The 26,481-nt window shown below is 43.3% G+C and overlaps 1 protein-coding gene across 7 annotated transcripts in view; it reads right to left on the bottom strand.

Annotated features, from left to right (window-relative positions):
• Positions 1 to 19,418, bottom strand: part of PSPC1 (paraspeckle component 1) — a 96,102-nt gene extending 76,684 nt beyond the window's left edge. For all 7 annotated transcript variants that reach the window (XR_009762889.1, XR_009762891.1, XR_009762888.1 and 4 more), the window contains exons 1-6: positions 18,831 to 19,418; positions 12,802 to 13,103; positions 9,354 to 9,449; positions 8,446 to 8,642; positions 7,638 to 7,722; positions 731 to 839 (exon numbers count right to left, since the gene is read on the bottom strand). Coding sequence is in view for 3 of the 7 variants with exons in the window: in XM_061628605.1 (XP_061484589.1) it covers positions 731 to 839; positions 7,638 to 7,722; positions 8,446 to 8,642; positions 9,354 to 9,449; positions 12,802 to 13,103; positions 18,831 to 19,205 (1,164 nt within the window). In the remaining 4 variants the exon portion in view is untranslated. The remainder of the gene's footprint in view (positions 1 to 730; positions 840 to 7,637; positions 7,723 to 8,445; positions 8,643 to 9,353; positions 9,450 to 12,801; positions 13,104 to 18,830) is intronic.
• Positions 19,419 to 26,481: the final 7,063 nt, after the last annotated feature.

Here is a 26,481-nt window from a genome sequence, read left to right as displayed (position 1 = left end):
TGGAAATACCTTTAAGGCAGTTTGTTTCTGGAAGCATACATCCTTATATCCTTATGTAGAACACAGAAAAAGTTCTCATATTATTTTGGAGGTGTGATAACATTAGTATAGATAATACTTTCTAGCAATTCTGCATAGGAAGATTGATTTGAGGTGATTTACAATTCATTATATTTCCAGTTTTACTGGTGCCATGTAGAAGAGGAAAGCAACAACAGTGGAAAATGTCCCTTTATTCAAGTTTTTCACGTTAATTTCTTACCATATCACACTTGTTTCATATATATTACAAAGTCTTCCAAGGCAGATAAAACCAGAGTTTAATTAATGCAAATATGTGTGTGGAACTTTGACACGAAGGAAATTACCAATGAGAAGCTGTACAGTCCTAGGAGAGATGGAACACATGCTTTTTCCTGAAAGCCTCCCTCAGTTCAAATGATTGCGCAGACAGTACTCTCTCTCGTGTTAGTGGTGATACTTAGAATCTAAGCCTTAGATGGTATATTAGGTAAAACTGAAAAGGAGCAGGGAAATTCTTAATCATTATATTAACTTAGTAATTTACATTATGGAAGATTATGAGAAACATTAGGTCATTCAAATAAATATAGGATTATCTTTGAAGAAATAAAATTATAATGGAAAGTATAGGTAGTCAGGAAGATGATACTTCTGTTTTGTTAGAAGCTTACAGGCTTACATTTTAGTAAAGACGCATTCTACTTACATTATCCATGAAATTTGACTTGAATCCTCCTTCCTGCTGTCTTCTCAATTCCTCCTGTTCTCTCTGGCGCAGCATCTCTTCTTCACGTCTTCTATGTTCTTCTTCATGTCTAAACAATATGCACAAAATACATTTTCCTAAGATATCTATTACATCTTTTCATGCCAAAAAAAAATCCTTCCCTTCCAAGTTCACTAACACATGACTTTCATTTGTTGGTATTTTGTTTTACACATCAACGTTATTTTGAGCGTTACTAGTTATGTACCTCAACAATGATCCTATGTATAATCAGTCAGTCCTTGGTACACATTTAAGACATTAAAATATAAGTGATAATTTTATAACAAGCTTTAAAGTTCCCAAATTACTATGCTATAGTTCTTATAACTAAAATGACAGAGAAGGCATCATAAATGTTACACCAGGAAAACAGGGCATCACTACTGACAGCTACTGATACCATCTTCCTCATGTGTGTAACTGCCATGGGACTTACTGAATTGAAACGGGCTAAGCACCACCTGATGCATGTATGCTTTCCCCAGGTAGCATGCCATCACGTGGATTATAGCGCCATCTAGCACCTGAAGGCAAGAATGTACTGAAGTCAAGACCTGGGGCATCCAAGCCCCTCCTACCCCAGTTCATTCTTGCCTTCATCTGAGGCTCTTATATCCAATATTGTAGAAATTTAGGTTTGTGTGTGAGAGAAAGTGTATTGGGACTGGGGCTGTCGCTGTTGTTCTTTTGTACCCAGCTTCTTTCTCTTCTCCTCCCTCCTCTTTCACCTTTAGTGTTCTCTGCCTTTTGGTTGGGTCGTTTTGGGGGTGGTTCTTTTCAGTTTGTTCCCCCCCTTTTTTCCTTCTACTTGGCTGTTCCCTTGCCTGTCCTCGTTGTTTTTGGAGACAACAAAGGCTGCTACTGCCGCCTCTGAGAACAGTGGAGGCTGTTTCCCTGCCTGCCCTCCTTGTTTTGGGGGACAGCAGAGGCTGCTACGGCCACTTTGCTTTAGCGGCAGCGCCCCCCCATCCTTAGCTGGCTGAAGCAGTGAGTTAGTAGTTCGCAGCAGCGACTCCGTCTCGCGCTCACTTTACACAGTGCCGCTTCTGATCTCCCCCTGCTAGGCACTCAGCAGCGGCTCCTTTCTCCATGGCTCACTACTGCAGCTGTTACAACCTCGCCGGCTACTGAGGCAGAGCTCGTGGAGACGGATCTCTCTCCAGAGCTCGCGGCGGCTCCCTTTTTGTCACTCCTGGCGGCAGTGTCTGTGGGGGTGGTTGTCTGTTGCCGCTTTCTCACCCACAGGCGGCTAACTTTATCTCATCGACAGCCACCATTGCTCCCTTGTGGGGCAGGTCACTGGCAATTTAGGCGGGCGCCATTTTGTTTTGAATTTCCCCCGCCTTTTTCAGCAGCCGCCATTTTGTCCACCTACCATTTTCCTGCCCTTCTTGTTGCAGAGTTATTTGGCCTTAAAGCGCTTCCGTTCCCCCCCACATACTTCCACATCCCTTGTCTGTTGACTGTATTTAGTGAAGGGGGTATATAAGATAGACTTGCGCTAACGTTAATTAAGAAACAAAAAAACAAAACAAAACAGAAAGTGCAAGAGAGATCCAGGAGACGGAGAGACTTCTACATATATAAGTGCACAGAAGCAGTACCGCACACCTCCCTGTGTGCGTGTACCTGAGCTTGGTCTTCATCATACTTCATCGCCAGTAGTGAACTTGGGGTTGTATCGCTCCTCACGCCCGCGGGCGTGTAGTAGTGCCCCTATCCACACCACACACCCCTCCTAGTGCATGTGTTGGTGACAGATACCACACCCTCTACCTTTGTGTGTGTATATCATGGCGGATCAGTGGCCAGAGGCAGCCCAAGCGACGGGCAAAACAGCAGTGCAAGGCCCCATCGCACCACAAGTCTACAAAGCACAAGCAATCCAGACTTCACTCCAAGGCTGTTGCTAAAACCAAACACTTGTCTAGCCACAACTCTGCCAGGTGACCACGATACGTGTCAATCCCAGCCTCAGAGGCAGCTGACCAATTGAGATTAACAGCCCTCTTTCATTCACCCACTGGGTCATCAGAGGACGAGTTTGAAGGGTTTCCTAGCCAGCAAATTTTGGACTGTCCATCTCAATTTTTGTCAGCGGATAGAGTCCACACACCTCATCAGTCTAATGAGTCTCTTGCGCCTCAGCCTCAACAGGTGCAGCCAGTGCCCTTGGACCCTCAGATGGCCCCTCTTGCCCCTCTGCTGGGGTTGCAGTTGACCCCGCAATTTGTCTCCCAGCTTAAAGATATCCTCGGTTTCTTTTCTCAAGCACAGTTACTGTCACAGGTTAATCCAGTGGCTCAGTGCAGTGCACATATGCATGCACCTGCTATTGGGCAACAAGGCTGTAATGATGAAGCTCCACCACCTTCACCAAATCCCTTTGATGTCGCCAGAGGCAGAATTGCTGGTGAGATTACAGGGTTAGAGGATCCTTCCTGTTCTCTTCAGGCCGAAGGAGATATGTGGAGTGGTGAGTCAGAACTAGAGGAGGACTCGTCCTATCGCCTGTTTGATTCTGCCGACTATCTTCCACTATTTCGTAAAGTCCTGGACACCTTAGGTCTCCAATCTTTGTAAACCAAATCTACCATGCCTCCTGTGAAGGGGGCCAGGGTTCTCAAGTCTCCCAGATCGGCAGATAACTTCCTTCCTGTGCCAGATCCCATAGACAAGCTGGCCAAGGAGGAATGGGCTTGCCCACTGCAGGCACACTGTTTTTCCGCCATGGCCACCAGATATTACACCTTGGCTCCATGAATCGCCTGAATGTCCCAGGGGTAGATGATCAGATTTCTAATTTGGTATCCAGGTCTCTCCTCCCGAAAGAAGGGGACTCCCAGCTTAAGGATCCCTCAGAACGACAGCTAGACTTCGCTCTGCTTAAGAACCACGAGGCTACCGCTTACTGCATTCGGTCCTCTGTGACAGCCTCCATTTTCTCAATGGCTCCTATGATGTGGCTGGATGAGCTTTTAGACGAACCTAATCCAGATCCGATTAAACTCAGAAAGGGCCTGGTGAAGTTACACAAGGCTGTGGCATTTGTGGCCTATACCACCTTAGATGCTGCTCTGCTGGGAGAGCGAGCCCTAGTTACGGAAGTAGTGGCTCGGCGTACACTCTGTCTCCAACACTGGGATGTGGGACACTATGGCCAGGGTCAACTTGTCTATACACGGGGTCATTACTCTTCAGCGAAGAAGCCCTCAAAGCGGTCTTGGTAGACCCCAAAGACAATTGAAAGCCAGTGTTGGCCACATCCAAGAAAGACGAACGCAGGCCAGTCAGGAGGTTTGCTCCATACCGCCCTTTTCAGCCCTTTCAAGGAGCACAGCCCGGGGGGCTGGGGCCAGGGCCGTGATTCTCGATTTAGCGACTTCCGGCCCTCCAGGGGAACCTGGCACAAGCAACGATTCCAGGGCAAAGCTGAGCACCAGGGATGCCAGGGTCCTGTGCCTTCATCATATGGAAGGGGAGCTCATCAGAACAGACAATACTGACACCATCCCTGTTCCTGTTGGAGGCAGGTTGCTTCTTTAGGCAAAGCATTGGCTAAGTTTAACTCAAGTCTCTTGGGTCAGAGATCTCTTCTCTCATGGTTACAAAATAAGAGTTTTAGCTAACCCCCCCAGTCTCCTTCCCTCTCCCATTCCCATATCTCAAGGAAGTGGAAGGTTATGCAGGAAGCAATAGGACATCTACTTGACATAGCTGCAATAGAACCAGTACCACTAGCAGAGCGATCGGGGTGGTGGTGTCTGTTTTGTTTGCGGTTCCCAAGAGAGATCTGTCGTGGAGGGCAGTCTTAGACCTCAAGTTTGTCAACCGCTTTGTGAAGTATCGGCAGTTCAAAATGGAGTCCCTCACACCCATTATAGAAGCTCTACAGGAGGGGGACTTTCTGGCCTCCATCGACCTAAAGGAGGCTTACCTCAATGTCCCAATCTGTCCCGCCCACAGAAGATTCTTGAGGTTCACCTTTGGCCAGCATCACTTTCAATACAGGGCTTACCTCCATCTCCAAGGGGTCCATATTTACCCATACTTGGACGATCTGCTGCTTCGGGCGGATTCCAGGGACCAGGCCTGCAATCAGGTTCTCTGCACCTTGAGGTTCTGAGGACCCACGGTTGGCTGGTCAACACTGACAAGAATCAGCTAGATCCAAATCAACGCCTGCAGCATCTGGGGGCAATATTGGACACAGCAGAGGCCATGGTCTTCCTATCGCCAGAGCGCATTGCAACCATCGGAGATACAGCGCTGCTCCTGATGCATTGCTCAAGGGCAGATGTGATGCTTCTAGCAAAGGCTCTCGGGATGTTTGTTTCCACCATTCACATTGTACTGTGGGCTCGGCATCATACCCGATCACTCCAGTGGGCCCTTGCTGCCGTTTCAATTGGACATTGCCAACTCCAACTATCAGGAAATCCGCCTGGATCCTTTACTGCGTTCTTCCTTCCAATGGTGGGCGACTATTCGAAATCTCAGCAGGGGAACTCTGTTCTGAGAATTGGACAGGACTGTAATAACCACGAATGCCAGTCTGACTGGCTGGGGCCCCCACTGCAATTCCCGTTTTGTCCAGGGTGTCTGGTCCAGATCAGAGATCAGTCAGAGCATCAACTGGCTGGAACTGAGAGCTGTCCATCTGGCTCTTTGATACTTTCAACCTATCTTCCTTTTGGAAGATGTACTGATACGGACAAACAACACCTGTGTAAAATTCCATTTGAACACATAAGGGGGAACCAGGTCACTCTCCAGGCGGAAGCGACCCAGATCTTCGACTGGGCCAGAAGTCATCTGATGTCATTGAGGGCAGAACATCTCAGAGGAGTTCTGAATGTGACAGCCGACTGACTCAGCAGGCAACAAGTGATTCTGGGAGAGTGGAAACTTCACCTGGCCATGTTCAACCTTCTTCAGCATCGGTTCGGCAATCTCTCGGTGGATCTCTTCGCTTCAAGTCACAACTGCCAGTTGCCCCAGTACTTCTCGAGGTGCCCGGAAACGACTGCAGAATCTGTAGATGTACTGCTGACACCTTGGCCTGACAGTCTTTTGTACGCCTTGCCCAATACCTCTACTGGGCAGGACACTGAGAAAACTGTGACGCAAAAGGGCTCAATTGGTTCTGCTAGCTCTGTACTGGCCTCACTGGCCGTGGTTCTCAGACCTTCTCTTACTATTAGTAACAGACTCTTGGAGGTAGCCAATCAGGCCAGATCTTCTGTCAGAGACTGATCTGGCACCCGGATCACGACTGGCTGAGTCTAACAGCTTGGCGTTTGAATGGAGGCAGCTGATTCGCACAGGACTATCACACAAAGTTGTGGATATAATTTTGGCTTCTAGAAGGCCATCGACGAATTGCAAATCCCAGAGCACCTGGTCCGTCTTTTCCAAATGGTGTGCATCCCACAACTTCCAACCCTCTCAAGCCACTGTACAGCAACTGCTGCAGTTTCTACATAGAGGTCTGAAAATGGGACTAAAAGCAAACACCTTGCGTCGCCAGGCCTCCACCGTATCGTCAATTCTGTCCGTATCCTCTTCTGGTGTGCCCATGGGTTTGCACCCGCTCATCAAACGTTTTTTGAAGGGAACTACTCTTCTTTCTCTGGCAGTGTCATCATTTTCCTTTGTGGAGTTTACCAAAGGTCCTGCAAGCCTTACAGCGCCCTCTCTTTGAGCCCCTTAGGTCAGTTCCATTGCGACTGTTGTCATTCAAGGTCCTGTTCCTGGTGGCAGTTACCTCGGCAAGAAGTTTCAGAGTTGGGAGCGTGATCATCGGCCCGCCATCTCTGCATCTTCCATAAGGACTCAGTGGTATTGCGTCCAGATCCGTCCTTTCGTCCCAAGGTCTATTCAGCTTTCCAATGCAACCAGGGCATTGTTCTTCCTTCGTTCTGTCCTAAGCCCGTCCATCCATTGTAGAAGGCCTGGCACTCGTTAGATGTTTGGATCTAACTGTCTCGAACCAGGGACATAAGATTAACGGATTCACTGTTTGTATCCTTTCACCCACGGACACTGGGGAAAAAGGTTTCTAAATCCACCTTGTCTTGTTGGTTGCACGCCTGCATTGCACTGGCCTACGAGTCACTTAAGCTTCCAGTGCCTAGTAAGATAACAGTGCACTCGACTAGGTCAGAAGCCAGTATGGCGGCTTTCGCAACTAACACGCAACCAACGCGCCTCTTGCAGATATTTGCAGAGCGGCGGTATGGTCTACTCCACATTCCTTTATCAAGCATTATAAGATAGATTGCTACGCCTCTGCCTCTTTTGGAAGGCATGTTCTGCAACAGGTTCTTTCTGATAAGTAATCAGTGGGTGGTCCCTCCCTGTTGGGGCTGCTTTGGTACATACCACATGATGGCATGCTACCTGGGGAAAACACCATTCGTCTCACCTGAAGGGTGGTTTTCCCAGGTAGCATGCCATCACGGCCTCCGTTGGAGGATGCCTGGGTGTTTTCTACCATCTTTAAAATTATTACTATTAAGAGTTATACTGTTTTAGGCCTGTTGGCCCCTTTGTACTTTTTCAGTTATTTCACTTTGGACTTGTCGCAAATTTACTGGGGTGGGAGGGGCTTGGATGCCCCAGGTCTTGACTTCAGTACATTCTTGCCTTTGGATGCTAGATGGCACTATAACCCACATGATGGCATGATACCTGGGAAAACCACCCTTCAGGTCAGACCAATGGTCTATTTTACAGGCTTCACTGGACTAGCGCTAGTTTTAAAATGACATCTTTTGAGTTGCAAAATCTTGTATTTCACACATTTTAGGATTACTGCCCACTAACATGATTTATAGAATACCTCATTTGTATTTGCTTTCGTTTCTGTAGCTCCTGATTTCTCAGTTCTTCCAACCGTCTCAGTTCTTCCTGACGCCTCATAAGATCTGTATAGAGTCAAAGCAACAACTAGCAATTATCATTTTAACAGAAATGTCTGCATGGGAGAAACGATCAAAATAACCATAAACACTAGAAAGTATACTGCAAAGTAACTTTCACTATTCAAGAAATACAGTTCTATTATCTATAAATTATATCTCAAGCTACTCATATACTTCATGCCCCAGTCACAGTATTTTTTGTAAATGTGATTTCTTTAAAAGGAAGGGTGCATGCTGCATATATCAATAACAAGAATAATGGTTGCTCACACCTGATCTGGAACATTGATAAATGCCAGACTGAAACCTTTCAACCAGTGCAAGCTGTCATTTATGAGTCATGGGGTAGAACTAACAAATAATTTTCTTAGTAAAAAGTAAGCTATAGCATCAGAGCATAAATAGCTAACTCCTTATCAATGCTGTAAAATCATCTGATATGATATTTTTAAAAATAGGTGATGCATATAATTCAAAAACGTGACACTTCATTAACTGTACAAGTAAGAAAGTTTGGTCATGGTATGTTTCCTAAGAGGTTGCTCTAGACATTGCACAACTTGCCTGACAAATCTGTTTGTGACTTGGAACATTGTCTGCATTTTCTAGATAGTTACAAGATTTTAGGTATAGACTTCCTTCCACAATACAGACAGTTCACTAAACAATTTCCAGTATTCCTTCAACTTATGAAATAAAAATAACTTAATAGGATATGCAAAATACCTTGTCTCATCAGCATTAATTGATGCTCATGTCGAGCTGCTTCCATCTCTGCCTCCAGTTTCTCCTTAGCTTCTCTAATGTTTCTATCAACTTGTTCCCGCTGTTGCTTTTCCATTTCATCAAGAGCCTTCCATCGTGAAGCATACTCAAATTCAAATGTTCCAGGTTGGGCAAACCGTGGTGGCTGTTCTCTTTCCCTAAGAGAATGGCACATTTTACATGTACAGAATGCTTACATAAATGTGACAGCAAAATGCAAATTATTATTAAAATTTATATCCTGCCTTTCATCCCAAAGGGGCCCAAGGTGGCAAACATCAACAAATCAATTTAACAAGAAAAAGCATCCAGAACAGTTCTCCAGGAAAACCCTCTGACGAGCAAGCAAGGAAGGAAGTGAGCAGGAGCAGCCCTCACCATTTGCTACTGATGCCCACTGGACCCAAATCTCACCACTGTTCTGAGCAAGATTGTGGACAGCAGACTGGGCAAGGGCAGAAAGCTAACATGGCATCCATTTGGGGAGGGGGGAATTACCATTTTACAAAATGCCCCCCAAAACCTGGAGCTAGTCTCACCTCTTGCACTACTTCTAATTTAGCCAGCTTGTCTCCTTGTGGAATATGAGGATATTTCAGAAGTCTTCATGATGGCAGAAGCCACTGGAGTGCATTCTCATTTGGGCATCTTTACCCATTTACTCTCACTTCCTTTGTAGCCCTTCAAACATGACAAGCCTTTCCCTGGCTTGTAATACAATATTCTATCAATCCATTTTAAATAAAGAAGTTATGCCAGACTGTTGCGGAATATCAAGTTTCTGAATTAAGCCCACACCTCTTAAACCCTTAGTTAAGAGTTTATTATGTTTTCCACAATAGTCTATAATATCAACGTACAAAACTTACTTATGATATTGTTGTGTTTTTTGCATTAATTTCTCAGGCAACCCATCTTCATCATCAAATTGCTCCATAGGTTCTACAATAACTGGCCGAGGGGTTCTTAAAAAACAAACACACACCACTAACATGGTTAACAAGTCAACCAGAATCCTGTAACATGAAGCTGCAACGTAATATACCTCCAACAAAACCAGGGCTGTGGAGTCGGAGTCATGGAGTCGGAAGCAATTTTGGGTGGAGTCGGTAGAAATGTACTGACTCCGACTTCAAAATAAATTTTGATTGACAATTTTTTAAAAATATAAATTCAAAATATCAAAGAAGCTTCCCATGAAGTCAGCTGTAGTTGAGCATTTCACCATAACTCAAGATGGAAAACATTTTGTGTGTCAGTGTATGACATAGGACCCAGATGGAGACAAATGCTGTGATGCCAAGATCAGCGCATATTCAGGCAGCGATAAAAATGCTCCTATGAGAGCTTCCAATTTAAAAAGACATTTACAGCCCTTTCCAGGGATGTGGAGTTGGAAGCAATTTTGGGTGGAGTCGGAGTCAGAGTTGGAGTCGGACAGTAGAAAAATAGAGTAGGAGTAGAAGGTTTGGTGTACCGACTCCACAGCCCTGAACAAAAGTCCAGTTCACTTATAAAACAACGCAAACAAATAAGAACTGCGTGTAGGATAGTTAGTATACGCTAAACTGAGCCTGTACACAACAAATGACTAAAGAAGGAATATTGTTAAGTATCAATACATAAGTATAAAGACCAGGATAGATAAAAATTAATTGGCTCAGAGTTGATAATAAAAAATATTTATGACTCTACCTACCAAAGAACATGCACATTTATCTTCCATCTTATAGAGAACACTGATATACCTTGCAACTGCTAGAAGCCTTTGCTTCTTTACTGAGATGATTTCCTTTTTTGTGAAGCAGTGCAGGGCAACTACATGACAAAAAGTTTGTTTAATAAAATTAGAGTTTTTGTGCTGTGTATGCAAAGCAAGTGAGTGTAATTCCATTTCAGACTGTCACAATCCCAAGCATTAAGTCATTTTAGATAAGCAATATATTGTATATCATTTTTCTAAAATAAATTTTATAAAGGCTTTATTCTATTTTAAATCAAGGTGTTCTTTATGGGTCTAACAAATCAGTATACACTTATTTAGAAAGTATCTAAATAATAGATTTTTAATACAATTTTTTTAAAGTCACCTTGATTTAAAAACCCAACCACCCTGTCAAACACAATTGCTCATGGTTATCAGAAAGTTAATATTTTAGGGAGCAAAGCTAACTCCCAATCTGCACTTCGGGGGAGGGGGGAGGAAGAGTTTCAGTAGAGGTGTTTCTCTGCCAGGCACCTCTGACTAGAGGCAGCTCCACTGCTGGTGAAGTCCCCATTGTGTCTACCAAAGAAATGGGTTGTTTCAGAGCTGCTACAGTGATGTTCCCACAAGTCAGAACAAGGCTCCAAAACAGGGCATTTCTAGGGAAGAGCAGGTTTATTGAATCCTAAGCCATCCCATTTGCTGAAGAGGGGCTTGATCTGGGCCCCTCTGCCAGACAAGCCTGCAACTAAAGCAGCAAAGAAAAAAAGGAAGTTTTACAATTGCTCTGCAGCTTTACTCCTTGTGACAATTCTTACTTCTAAGAATATTCACAAAGCTCAGTCATTTACCTATTTGTGAATTCTAACAATTTGAACAGTAATTAGAAATTGCCTACAGCACACTTAGGATCCTCAACATTCACTGGAACAGGCAGCTTTCTTTGCTGGGAAAATGTATTTCAAACAACAGCTCTGAGTCTCTACTGCACCTAGTACTTCCATACAGTTTGACGCTGATTAAGATAATCCATTTGAAACAAGAATTCCAGAAATACTTACTACAAAAAAAAAAAATCAACTTACATAACTGGATACAAATTAACACCCAAGTACCATGTTTATTTCTGTCCCACACAGAATTTTCAAAATAAATTACTTATTCAAAACGTCATTTCAGGGCCAGTTCTTACCACAAACAGAAATATCAACAGCTCACATTTCAAATCATTTGCAGACAAAGAGCAGGAGATTATTATATAAGGTCACATGATGACATCATTTCGACAGCCATCGTAAAACCAAATATAGACCACAGAAACAAATGTCAGGAATTGTAACGAAACATGCCCATTATGTTTACCTCAGGGGCAGAGAACCACTTTTGGCCAGAGGGCTAGATCGACCAGTGGCCAATCCTCCACAAGCCACATTTAACAGGTGGTTGGGGCATCAATCTATGCAATTTTAGCACATGCATAGGAATGTAGCAAATTGCTTTATATCAAGTCAGATCATCTAGGTGACTTGGGCCATTGGCTCAGTATTGTCTACTCTTGACTGGTAGCTGCTCTCCAAGGTTTCCAGGTGTCTCAGCGTTTCCATAATGTTCAGGTATACCAGATTCTTCTATCAGCAGTCAAATGCGGTTTAGAGTAAAATATTCCGCAACCAGAACATGTCAAAGTCAGCTATGAAAGTCACTAGTTTCTCTCAAAAACATCACCAGATCAGAGTCTTCAAGTCTACCTAGAATTTTATTTTAGAAAAATCTGGTGATAATTCATTATAATTGACCCATTAAGTAACTTATTAGCTAATAGCAACATTTGTATCTCTAAATCTGAAAACTGTATATTCCCAATCACAGTACTTACAGAATTAAATAAATGCTACATGGATGAGCACAAACTACCAAGTATTCCTCACCTCTACCATTAGGATATACATTTTTTCCACTCTGTCCTTGTCATGTAGCATGTATATAATGAAGAACTAGGTTAGGGTAACACTACAATGGCAACCCTTTGTAAGCTGGAATTAGACAAGGTAACTTAGCAAAAGGGCTGATAGTTATAAGGGTTGGTGCCATCTTGCTGGAATGTAATACCTAAACACCTTAGATTAGGAATGGGCTCTCTAACTCACTCTCTACAGCAACATTTTGTCCAAGTGGTAACTACTGTCTTTCAAACGTGCAGACTGAGGGCCAGGAATAGGAGACTCACATGATATAGTAGGTAACATGTTGCATTTGGACCCATCACCACCTCTCAGACAATGTTGTCCTCACTGATACTGGCTACAAGACGTCTTAATGAAGAGCTGCAAAGCAGCATAGGGACTGAAAGAATTATTTTTACAATACCCCACCCCTTGGATACCTTTCAACACTATATAAACCCTGTAAAAGAGAGAGGTACAACCTTGCACTGAAGCCATTGTCACCATCAGCTTTTTAAGCTGGAAAAGAAGAAATCTGAACTAGGTACTTAGACCAGTTCAAATTTCCAAAGAGTTTTGTGCAACTCACATTGCTACTTTATCAGCTAGTTCAATTACTATTTAGTTTCCTAAATTCATGTATCACAATTAATTCTATAAGGAACTTACGTTGTCAGCAAGAATGCTCCATCACTGCATCTTTCTAGAGCTTTACGTGCTGGAGGTTTTGCAGCAAACTCTACAAAGCCTTTTCCTGTTGCTCTACCACGATCATCTACAACAACAACAGCTCTTTCCACAGGGCCAAATTGAGAGAACGCTTGTTCCAGAAGCTCATTAGAAACAACAGGTGAAAGATTCTTTACTGTTAAAGCAGCTCCATGAGTAGCAAATCGAATTCGGAGTGGTCTGCTCTTCAAAATAGTTCCATCAAGTTCTGCCTTTGCAATTTCAGCCAGAGTCCTGGATTCCTTTGCAGAAAAACACACACATATATAATACATAGTCAAGAATTTGCATTAACATTATGTGTACTTAAAATCTGTGAGTATTCTGTTTCTGATTACCTATGACCAGACTTCAACAATTCCATAGTTGAAGTGCTATGCTGACAGAAATTGAAATACCACAAGCAGCTCCCTCTCCTGTAAGCATGCCTTCCTCTGCTGTCTAATTTGCTCACAGACTAGCTTCTGCTAGAAATCCCTCTAAGCAGTGCACAGTGCAAAATTAAAACACACATGCACGCTTACAGTGCCCTGCAGAAGTAGTCAGACCCCTGACCAATGCTCTCATATTACTGAATTACAAATGGTACATTGTAATTTTGTTCTGTATGATATTCTATTTTGAAATATAAACTCAACATCACTTATTGTAAGGTGACATTGGTTTTATGTTGGGAAATGTTTGTAAGAAACAAACTGAAACATGTTGCTTACTTAAATATTCAACCCACACACATAAATATTTGGTAAAGCCACTTTTGCTGCAATAACAGCCTTAAGTCTTTTGGGGTAGGTATGTACCAGCTTTGCACACAGTGTCAGAGGGATTTTGGCCCATTCTTATTGGTCATTCACATTGGTTGGACGTTGCTTGTGGACCACAATTTTCAAAGAGCGCCACAGATTCTCAATGAGATTGAGATCAGGACTTTGACGGGGCCACTGTAGGACATTCACCTTTTTGTTCTTGAGCCACTCGAATGTTGCTATGGCCTTGTGCTTGGGATCATTGTCCTGCTGAAAAGTGAATTTCTTCCCAAGCTTCAGTTTTTTAGGGGACTGTAGCAGGTTCTTTTGCCAGATTTCCCTGTATTTTGCTCCATCCATTCTTCCTTCAATTTTAACAAGATGCCCAGTCCCTGCTGATGAGAAGCATCCCCACAGCATGATACTGCCACACCCATCCCTACAGTAAAGTATGGTGGTATCTCGAGGCATGGGGCAGTCTCACCTGACCACAAAACCTTTTCCCACATCGCAGCTGGGGCACTCTCATGCTTTCTGACAAACTCCAGACATGCTTTCAGATGGTACTTTTTGAGTAAAGGATTCTTTCTTGCCACCCTCCCATACAGGCCAGTGTTATGCAGAGCTCTTGATATGGTTGACTGGTGCACCATTACTCCAACTCCCAGCCACTGAACTCTGTAGCTGTTTCAAAGTGATTGTTGGCCGCTCTGTGGCTTCTCTCACAAGTCTCCTCTTTGTTCAAGCTCTGAGTTTTGAGGCACAGCCTTTTCTTGGCAGTGCCTGGGTGGTGTGAAGCAGCTTCCACTTCCCGATTATTGATGCAACTGTGCTCACTGGGATTTCCAAACACTTGAATATTAGTTTGTAACTTTTCCCTAATCTATGCATTTGTATTACATTACATCTCACTTCTGTAGAATGCTCTTTGCTCTTCATTTTCTTTCAGATCCACAGCCTGACCAATCATCCTTCAACAGTGGATTTTTTATCCTGACAATGTGATAGCAACTTTAATCATTCAGAGCTGGAGGCCAATGGTAAGGTAACTGTGTCCTCGATAGGGCAATTTCTTTCATCTGTGTAAACTGGGAGCATCCACAGCACAGGGGTTGAATACTTATGCAAGGAACATTTTTCAGTTTTTTTTTGTTTCTTACAAATATTGCCCCAACATAAAACCAATGTCACCTTATAATAATTGATTTTGAGTTTCAGTATTTCAAAATAAAATATCATCCAGAATGAAATTCCAATGTACCATTCGTAATTCAGTAATATCAGAGCATTGGTCAGGGGTCTGACTACTTTTGCAAGACACTATTCGTAAACATAATGAATTGTAATCCATGCATTGAAGGAAAGGCTTTACATAGCCCAATTCCCCCTGCTGCAAATCCACCTAAATGCCCCAGCCCCGCTTCCGAACTTGGATGTCAAACATGTGAAAAATCATGGGCTTTCCATGTTCTGTACAAGACAGCTTGTCTCCACTGGCTTCCAGCCCTTTTCCAGGCCCAATTCAATTTGATGGTTTTAACCTTTAAAGCCCTAAATCCTTGGGGCCAGATTACGGTACTGGAAGGATCACTTCCTCCCATGTTTACCTACCCAGACTTCCATTGTCTGAGGCTCTTCTCCATTTGCTTTGCCTAATGAGATCCATGGAGTGATTAGTAAGAAAACAGGCTGCTTTTTCATGGGTAGCAACAAAGTTATGGAATGCCCTCTACAAAGAAGCTTGCCTAGCACCTGCCTTGTATTCCTTTGGGTACCGTGAAAGCTTTTTTTTAACTGCCTAGTTTTTTATGTACTCTAGAGTCTTTCCATGATTTCTTAGATTTTCTCATTTTTTAGTTTTAAGATATGCCTCTGGTATGGAAATTTTACTTGCTCTATCTCTGCTGTTTATTTTGTATACTGTATTTTATTATTTTGATATTGTGGGGGTTGTTTTTCATGTTTATACACTGCTCATGGAACCTCAGTTATGGGGTAGCATAGAGGTCCCATAAAATAAATAAATACTGCAAGAGAAACTGCTTGGTACTAGGAGGAAGTCTATCTTCTAAAGCTGGGATCACCAATGTGGCACCTGTGGGCACCCTCAGACATCCCTCTTGGTGCTTGCTAAGGCCCCGTGTCCCATTTTTAGTTTTTTAGGTTTGTTTGGTTGGGGTTGGATGTGTGCCTGGTTCTTCTTAATCTGTTTTGGGGTATGGAGGCATTCTGACTATTTGGGAAGAGGTGTCTAAGCATAACCAGTTCTCATTCTGTGAAATGTGTATTTTGTAGTGCCCATAACACTTCTTAGATTTCCAAATGTGCCCCAGGCTCAAAAAGGTTGGGGTTCCCTGTACTAAACAGGAAGTTCAAGGAGGTGCAAAGAAAAACCTTGAAGTTCTATGAAAAGCTGGCACCATCCTCAGAGAGATGTCAACTCCAGTCATACTTTGTAGCTGCAACATATTAATGTCCATAGAGACCAGGGAAGTGCATGCCACCAGCCAGTCACCTCCCTCAAAAATAAAGATGGAATCATAGCACCAGATGCAGATTCCGGTCCAGCAAGATCAGCCAGTACATCATCGCTAGATGCACCAGCCACTGGTAACATCAACATACTTAGTGTGGTCAGCACCTACAGCAGCCTCCTAAAATATGCCGGCAACAGCAACTGCCCCACCAAAAGCATAAGCAGCAACAGAACCTCAGCAGCTGGAATTGGACCAAGGTCAGCAAAAACTATAGGAGCTGCTCCAACACCTGTGCAGGGAATTTCCACTATCACAGTATTAAGAAGCCCAGGAGTCTCTCACAGAAATTCTGTGGGTACAACAATCAAAAGGAGCTCTGGAAATAAACCTTTATCATGAGATAGCCAGAGCAGCCTAACCAATATTGAAATGACAGAATTAATGAGAGCAGCTGGAGCCAGAAGAGTATTAGTCCCCACTGCTTGAAGACACACCAACAGAACTGCAGAGCTCATTCAGTCATGTTTGTTGAATTAACCCTTCTTAACAGAAGGGGAAATATAATGGGCACCAGGTGAGAAGATGGCCTTTAAAAAGCATTTTAAAGTCTAAGAGAATGAAAGTGTGGTAGAATGCAACATTGCTTGGAAGTAGTTCTGTCTGGCAAATGAGGGACAACTCAAGAGAACTGACCATAAAGAAGGGGCAAGCAATACCAGAAAGAGGAGTTCCAATTCAAGGATTGGGAGGCTTGCTACAGGCTGGTTTTGAAGGACGGTGAATATATAATTGCATGGAACATGTGATGGACAAAACAGATAGCAATCAGCCAAGGAGATTTTTTAACAGCCAGTTTAACAGATCAGTTGGATATCAGCAAATGACTAGCTATGAATGGGTACTACCATGTCCAAAGGAGGAAACAAGTTTTAAAAAATGGAAGCAATGTTGCAAGTACGAAATACTTTACAGTGCTTTGTGCCAACATTTGGGTGACATTCATAAGGGACCAGGAGCACAACTGAAAAGGGCCAGACCAAAATAATGCTAGTCAACATCTCCTCATCAACCTGGACAAACATGACAAGTGTCCTGGGCCAAGCGGGCACCTTTATAAATTGCTTAGACAAAAGAGTAGAGCAGATAATCATCAAATCTGCAGATGAAACCAAACTAGGTGAGGTAGCTAATACCTCTTAAAAGATGGAAACATTATTTACAATTACCTTGACAAGATAAAACAAACCAGGAAATTAATTTCAACACAGATATATGTAAAGTTCTGCATTTAGGTGGGAAGATTCAGGTGCACAAAAACAGGATGAATGATTTCCTGGCTTGACAGCAGCACTTGTGAAGATCATCTAGGGCAGGAGGAGTAAAAGGTCACATCGCCTTGGTGGAATGCTGTTATGGGGCACATTCCAATATACACTGCCCCCTTCTTTCACATCTTTCCCCAGTGGACAGTTGTTGAACTAGAAGAGATTTTCAGCTGAACTGGGAGTATGTAGGTAAGAAAGAGAGAGCCAGTGTGGTGTAGTGGTTAAGGTGTTGGACTATGGCCTGGGAGACCAGGGTTCGAATCCCCACAGAGCCATGAAGAGCACTGGGTGACCTTGGGCCAGTCACTGACTCTCAGCCTCATGAAAACCCTATTCATAGGGTCGCCATATGTTGGAATCGACTTGAAGGCAGTACATTTACATCTAGGTAAGAAAAGGTTTTCCTCACCTTTGTTCTTCTCTGCTCCATTCCCATCAAAAGAGAGGCTTTGCTCTAGCTTTTAAAATAAATGAGTATAGGGGGCTTCCATTACCCAATGAAAGATGCCTTGTCTTGGGTGGGCTCTGAGCAGGCCCATCCATGCTGCCCTGAAGAGACTAAGCAGATCAACTGGCTACCACCTGTGTGGTATCCAATTATTATAATACAATGAAACCAATTTGCTGGGCAACAGATATAAGAAGTGGAATGAAAAATGAGGATAGAAGCTAAAGAGAACGTGAGATCAGGCATGAAATACTGGGGTGCCTGGAATAGGCAATTTTACTCAAACTTAAGGAAAACAGCCACCCACACTCAGGCATATGGAAGCAGCTTTCTCTTTCAGTTCTTTTTTTGTAAAAAACAACAACAGTGCCGATAATGTCCAAATTTTAAATTAAAATTTTGTTGGAGGATTTCATCTGTGCTGCTTTAATATGAAATCTATTTCAGTTGTACATCGAAGAACAGGACGGCTCAAATGTTATAAATGAGCATGCATACATTCATTCCTTCTTAGCATTTTGAGTTTTATCACGAAATTAACCCCTAATGTAATTTAGACCACCACTTGGGGTGGGAACGGGAGTTACTGTGGCCAACGCAGAAAGCAAGGGAAGGGAAGGAAAGGCATCCCCACAAAAGGCACTGAAAAGCGTGGAGGAAGACCACTCGCGCGCGCAGTGACTTCAAGGGGAGGGCGCTTGTCTGAATGTGTACGCGCGTTTGCGCGTGGTGGGAAGAGAGGAGGGGGGTCAGCGCGGGCGGGCGGTGTCTGCCGCAGAACAGGTCTCCAGGGAGGGGGCGAAGGGGGGTTGCTTTTTCACACCGTCTCGTGCACACGTGAGGGAAGAGATCAATTATCTTTAACGAGAAAGGATAGGGAAAGGAACCGTTCCTCTTATTCATTCATTTTCATTTTCTCTCTCTCTCTCACACACACACGGGGGGGGGGGGAGATCCTGGCGCGGTTCCTCACCAGGCGGATGAAGCCGAAGCCGCGGTCCCGGTTAATAAAGACCTCGCTGGGCTCTCCATAGCGCTCGAAAAGGCGCTTGAAATCCTCCTCGGTGATGTCGGTGGGTAAGTTCCCCACAAAGAGGCGGCAACGCTGCGTGTAGCTCTTTTCGCCTGGCTTCAAGAAGCTCTTGATGTCGACGGTGAAGCCGCATTCGCTTTGCTCCTCTTCGTCCTTCCCAATCACCATGGCTGCCGCCACCACTTCGTTCTCCGGCGGCTGCTCCAGACCCCGCAGCCCTTTCATGCTACCGCCGCCCACCATGCTCATCGGCGGAGCAGCCGCTGGGGAGTTGTTCTCAATCTTCACTTGCTTCAGGTTCCTGTTAGCGGACATAGTTCAACTCTTTTGTCGCGGGTAATACTGCAGAAGGGAAAGAAGGTGCAGAATGAGGCGCCCGTACTGGTTTGGCCTCAGCCACCGTCCTTTCTGTCGACTAGAAAGGAAAGAGGGAACGAGGGGAAAAGAACCACAAAAACCCCAAGCTTAAAATGGCGGCTAAAGCTCTTCCCATTGACGACTCGTAACGTCGCCCCGCCTCCCCACCCGCTTCTCTAGTACGCACGCGCGTTTTGAACTGTTACTGGACCGCGCGTTCGCCTTAGAAACTCATTGCGCTTGCGCAGTAGCCTCACACTTAGAGGATAGGAATTGAGGGGAGGCAAAAAAGACCCCTTACGCAGCATCTATTAGCTGTTCCTGGAATGGGATAGAAGGTTATTGGTGACCATGGATAATCAACCTTTAACATAATGACTATATTTAAGAAATGGTATCTGAGCTGGGGGAGAGGGATCTTTGTCTTCCCTCCTTTTTCCTTGTGTATCATGTCTTTCAGATTGTAACTGGGATGGCAGGTAATGTCTTACTACTGATCTTTTGAAAGCCACTCCAAGAGGCTTTTCTGCTAAAGGCCAGGGTTAAAAATGCTTTAACCAAATAAATATGTACTAAATACAAATAAATTATACAGCCACAAGAGTGGCTGTATACTATAGTACTATAGGCAGCATGGATGATTTTTCACATTCCGCAATTTTAAATTGAAAATATCTCCATGCAATTCTGATGCTTTCCATAAGCTCATTTCAAAACAAAACCTTACAAAACTTACAGTCCTGAACTCAGAAACGCTTGCTTAACAACACTCTCAATTTTCATGGTGACACACAAAACAGTTAGAATAGAGAGTTCAAAATGTAAAAAGAGAGAGAAAAACCTCAGAGCCCTTTTGGACTTTTTTCTGTCAGAGTTCTCATAATCTGTTGAAATGCATTAAAAATCGCCAGGGTCACAAAGTACCTGTAATCCTAATACTGACTTTTCCCATACTCTGAACTTCATCTTCTGCTGTTTAAAAGTTAAAAAAAATACCTGGCTGATTTTTAATTAATTTAAGAAATTTTGGCTGGAACCCTATGATAACGTTGGGCATGCTCAGTAAGAGCCAACTGTCAGAGTTCTAAAAGCCAGACTCACAGCTGCTGGGCTTGCCTAAGCAGGGGGCCACACCCACACCAAACTGATTTCACTTGAGACAGTCATGGCTTCCCTCAGAGAATCCTGGGAAGTGTTGTTTGTGAAGGGGGCTGAGAGGAGACTCCTGTTCCACTGAGAGAGCTCCAGTGGCCAGACTGGTTTAACAGTCATCTGCTTTGATTGAAGGTCTTTGAGGGGAAACAGGGCATCTCCTAGCAACTCTCAGCACCCTTCACTAACTACACTTCCCAGGATTCTTTGAGAGAAGCCATGACTCTCCAAAGTGAAATAAAGGCCTGGTGTGGATATGGCCAGGGACAGCTTTGGTTTAAATTTGGGTGGGAGGCTACATGTGCCTGCTGTAGAATAAAAAGGTGGGGGAAATGCTATAAAGCAATGATACTGTTCACAATGTTTTCCTTTTGGAAAGGAAAGGAGCTTTCCCTCTGCCCAGTGCCCACCCACCCAATCTCCTCCCCTCACCCTCCCCTCCCTGCTCCTCCCCCAGGTCAGTGTTGAACTACGACCTGGGAGACCAGGGTTTGAATCCCCACACAGCCATGAAGCTCACTGAGTGACCTTGGGCTAGTCACTGCCTCTCAGCCTCAGAGGAAGGCAATAAAACCACCTCTGAATACCATTTACTATGAAGACCCTATTCATAGGGTCACCATAAGTCGGGATCAACTTGAAGGCAGTCCATTCCCATTTTCAAACATGATTGCACAGAAATAAATCCCACTGAACTCAAAAAGTATGCAAATGATCAAACCCACCCTCCTATTCCCTCCCTCTTGCCTGTTCCCTCCCTCTTCCTTTGCCCCTCCATCCCCCCTCCCCCCTCCATCCCCCCTCCATCCCCATCCCCACCCCCTTCCAATCCTCTCCTTCCCCTTCCTTCATCTGGAACCAACCAGAGCCATCTGATAGCAAAGCAAAATTAAGGGAGTCAATAATTAATGATAATTTACAGTGCAATTCTATGCATATTTACTTAGAGGTAGTCCTATTAAGTTCAGTGGAACTTACCCACAGGTACATCTATATCAGCTTTCAACTTAAAGCTTTAAATACTTGGCTATTATTTGACAATATTTGACCAACCAATTAACTAGGTTAAGGGAGTAGGATTAACTGGTAAAATGCTTTTAAAAAATGTTTTGTTTTAATGTATTTTAATGTCTGTTTTTATGATGTTTTAAAGTGTTTTTAGTGGTTTTGTTTGCTGCCCTGGGCTCCTGCTGGGAGGAAGGGTGGGATATAAATCAAATAATAAATAAATAAATAAAATATCTCAGAGAGGAGGTCAGGTCTCCTGCTCCCCTGGTGCATTCACTATAGCTGCCCAATTTCCCTGCTTTTTAAAGTTTGATAGAAATATCTGTGGGCTATAGGTACGTTCTTAAACTGCAAGGTTTTTTGCCTGTTAGTGAATACATACTAAACATTTTGTTCATCTTTCTTACAACCATGCATAAAATGCCATTGTAACTTTTTTTTTTTTAATCCCAAACAACCATCATTAACATATCAATTACCCCTATTTGTATGTCACTCACAAGATAATTGAAAAGCAATGCTCTTGTGCCAAAGAATCCAGGACAGGGTGCAAAGTTTATTTATTTCAGCTTCATGGAATTGTCCCATGAACCGCAACTGAAAAACTCCTTGTGGCTAAGGAGCCTTTTGTTGCAAAGCATTTGAACATCACTAGAAGGCTTATAGAGTAGCATTTGCCTTGTGGAAAACAGGCTCCTTTGAGTTTTAATAGTTACATTACATATGACAATATCATTTCTACCAGGACAACCCCTTAAAGGTGTAACAACACTGAACAATAACAAAAATGACCCATTTGCCTGTCCTAGGATGCTATTTTAGCTGTGGCAACAAAAGCCAATGTATGCCTCTGCTGGTCAGGAAGCAGTGATGAGATGTTGGAGAGAACTGTGTGTTCCACATGGCCTGCCTTGCACTCCTAAGCTAGCCAGCTACCCTGGCACTAGCACTGATGCAAGCCACAATATTTATTTATTTTATTTATTTATTTTTAAAAAATTCTATCCCACTCTCTTTCCAAAGAAATTCAGAGCGGCATAACAGAGTAATTATAAACAATTAATATCCAATAACAAAGTAAAACAGTATCTCACAATTTAAAAGCTAGAGAGAATAAAAAGGTTTTAAGCTGCCGGCGAAAAATGAAGAGGGAAGAAGACAGACGTATTTCTTGCGGTAAATTGTTCCATAGAGTAGGGGCAATTACAGAAAATGTCTTATTTCTAACAATGGACAGATGAATTCGGGGAAAAGGAGGAATAGTAAGGGCCGGATCTAAAGCAGATCTCAAAGGCCGAGGGGGTTCATACAAAGAGATCCGATTGGATAAATATGAAGGGCCCAGACCATGTAGTGCTTTAAAAGTTAAAGTTAGTATTTTAAAATGTATTCGATATAAAACAGGCAGCCAGTGAAGTTGTTGGAGGAGCGGAGTGGTGTGTGCTTGCCAGTTTGCTCCTGTTATCATTAGAGCCGCTGCTCTTTGCACCAATTTAAGTTGTTGCAGTATTCTTTGGGGGAGCCCAGTATCAAGAGAATTACAATAATCAAGTCGAGAAGTGACCAATGCATGGGTCACTTTAGCTAAATCAGCAGTCTCCAGGAATGGACAGAGTTGACGAACCAGTTTTAATTGGGCGAAGGCACTTCTAGAGACTGCCGAGACCTTTGCTTCCAAAGTCAAGGCAGAGTCCAGCAGAACACCCAAACTCCGGACTTGAGACTTTAGTGGCAAGGTAATTCTGTCCAAAATTGGGTGATTTTCATTTGCTAAATCAGGTTTACGACTAACTAAAAGTACTTCAGTTTTATTCAGATTTAATTTCAATTTATTGAGACGCATCCAGGACATCACTGCGGACAAACAAGAATTTAAAGGTTGAATAGCCTCTTTAAGATCGGGAGGAAAAGAAAAATAAAGTTGGGTATCGTCCGCATATGGATGGAAGCGGACTCCAAACTTACGTATAATCTCTCCAAGAGGTTTCATATATATATTAAATAGAAGTGGTGATAGTACTGAACCCTGAGGGACTCCTTATTGCAGAGGCCAAGGATCAGAATGGAAGTTTCCCAGGCGAACTCTCTGAGATCTGCCTTCCAGGAAGGAGCGTAGCCACTGCAAAGCAGTGCCTCATATTCCCATCCCTGAGAGGCGATCAAGGAGGATAGTATGATCAATGGTGTCAAAGGCCGCCGATAAGTCAAGAAGGATCAATAGAGAAACATTCCCTTTATCTAGCTCTATTCGGAGGTCATCGACTAAGGCAACCAGGGCCGTTTCAGTCCCAAATCCCGGTCTAAAACCGGATTGAAGAGGGTCAAAGTAGTTGTTATCATTTACGAAGCATTGAAGTTGATTAAAAATTACTCGTTCAATGATTTTACTCAAGAACGGTAAGTTGGAGACTGGACGGAAATTATCAAAATTAGAAGGGTTTAAAGAAGATTTTTTTAAGAGAGGTACAACCGTAGCTTCTTTTAGACAGTTGGGGAGAGAGCCTTGTTGGAGGGAGGCATTAATTATCACACAAATCCAGTTGGCTAGGTCCTTCCTAGATTGTTTTATAAGCCAGGATGGGCAAGGGTCAAGAGGACAGGTGGTAGGTCTCATCCCACTCAGTAGTTTGTTAATATCGTCTGGGTATATAGGTCGGAAGGAGTCTAATATAGTTGGTAAGTAGATAGTGTCAGAAGGAACAACCTGCAAATCTGTAACAGGATTAGAGTCTAATGTGGAGCGAATCTGTGTAACCTTGTTATAAAAAAAGGCAGCGAAATCTTGGCATCGTGTCTGGGAGTGGTCAATAGTGTTCTCGCAACGTTTCGGGTTTAAAAGAGAGTTAACAATCCGATAAAGTTCTTTAGGTTGATTGTCAGCAGAAGCAATAGCAGCAGAATAAAAAGTTCTTTGAGCTAAGCGTCTGGCTGCTACATATGTGAATGGAGAGACACCATCTAGTCCAGGGGTGGCCAAACATGCTTAACGTAAGAGCCACATACGATAAACTTCAGATGTTTTGAGAGCCGCAAGACATGAACAAATATTACATACATGTTTTTGTTACATGCACATTTTGTTACAAAAAATTATATAAATATTAAGAAATATATGTATGTAATATTTATTCATGTATGTAGTTTTTAAACTCTTAATTTGTATTACTTTCAATAATCACAAAGTACACATGTTATATGTATACCAAATGTTTTCAAAATCCTGAATGATTATTGTTTTAATTGAGCATTTTGCTTGCAACATCAGCACTGATCTGGGAGATACGCCTCTCTGTAGTGTGGCATGAAGCTGGTGTTTGTGCTATTAGTCGCTGAAGTTTTGTGTTATTTGGATCTAACACTGCAACAACTTCAGCTATATTCTTCTTAACAAATTCACCATCAAAATATGGGTGTTTAGCATGAGCAGTATTCCATGATGTAACAAAACTAGCTTCAGTCATTGTATCAGCTTCCTTACTGAACGTTGTCAACAGTGTCTGCTGGCTATTTAGTGATGATTTTAACACAGTTAACTTGTTTTTCCATAATTCTGATTTAGTTGGATAATCAGAAGAAAAGTTTTTGTTACTTGTTTCATAGTGGCGTTTCAAGTTACTGGCTTTGTAATGACTGAGTGACATATAGCAGATAAGACACAAAGGTTTACCTCCTTTAACGGTGAATGCAAAATCTTCCTCCCACTCTGGGTTAAAAATTCTGTTTTCATCTTCATACTTTTGCTTCTTACAATTTGATGACGCCATCCTCCTTCACAAAATTTTCACAGACACTTCTCAAAAAATTATATGTCAAAGATCCACACATTATATGTCAAAGAGCCGCATGTGGCTCACAAGCCGCGGTTTGGCCACCCCTGATCTAGTCCTTCACCTCAGGCAGCAAAATACCTTGGTCCAGCCCTGCCTATGGTGTTTCTAAATGTTTCTTTGGAACCAAATAAGCTAGAAACATGTCATCTGTTCAGTAGTGGCCAAGAATATTATGCCAGATGTCCCTGAGGCTTCCTTTGGTCATTTTTCCATGCATATTTCAGCTTGTAAAAGCCTGAGGGTGTGGACAGGGCTCTGGGAGAAATGAGGGCCTACTTGCTCTCTTGACCCTTGCCCATACTGGTTAATTAAATATGCCAGAGTTAGAGTGGTTGGCTGGCATAATTAATTAATACCTCTCTAGGGAAGGTTCTGTGCCAACATTGTTGAAGGAGGCCATATAAGACCTTTGTTAAAGTAGCCTTCATTAGACCCTTCATTAGAAGTTAACTTCTGCCCGGTCTCTAATCTCCCATTTTGGGGCGAGATGATTGAGAAGGTAGTGGCTGCTCAGGTCCAAGTTTTCCTTGATGAATTGGATTATAGACCCTTTCCAACCAGGCTTCAGGCCTAGTCATGGAATAGGGACAGCCTTGGTCGCCCTGTTTGATGACCTATGCCAGGCATAAGACAGAGGAACATCATCCCTGTTGGGGCTGCTGGACCTTTCAGCAGCTTTCAGTACCATAGACCATGGTATCCTTCTGGGCCATCTAGCTGGGATGGGATTGGGAGGCACCATTTTATGGTGTATCCAGTCCTACCTGTTAGACAGGTTCCAGAGTGGAACTGGGAAACTACTGCTTCACCCCTGGCTGCTGGCCTAGGCCTCCCGCATCGTTCCATTCTGTCTCCCATGCTCTTTAACATCTATATGAAACCGCTGGGAGAGGTTATCCGCAGATTTGGAGTACGTCATCAATATGTGGATGACGCACAACTCCATCTCTCCCTACCATCTTATTGCAGGAAAGGAGTTGTAGGCTAGCCCCTTTTTAACCTTCCCCCCCTGTAAAAACAGCATTATTTTCCCTGTAAATGTGTTTCATAGTCGAATGAATCAGCTGACTGGGAAGAGAACACTGAGTGTCTTTTTTTCCCCTTCTCTTTCTCCCCGTCTCTCCCACCTCTCTGTCTTGTTTACATAGCTGTCTAGGACAGCTGCTGGAGAGTCTGGAAAGAAAGCCAAGAGGGGGAGGCAGGCATTTATGTGATGCTGTCAGAGACAGTATGCATAGGCGTTG

This window comes from Rhineura floridana, chromosome 5, assembly GCF_030035675.1.
Source record: "Rhineura floridana isolate rRhiFlo1 chromosome 5, rRhiFlo1.hap2, whole genome shotgun sequence".
In the NCBI taxonomy this organism is placed as follows: Eukaryota; Metazoa; Chordata; class Lepidosauria; order Squamata; family Rhineuridae; genus Rhineura; species Rhineura floridana.
This window is presented reverse-complemented; position numbering and strand designations above follow the sequence as displayed.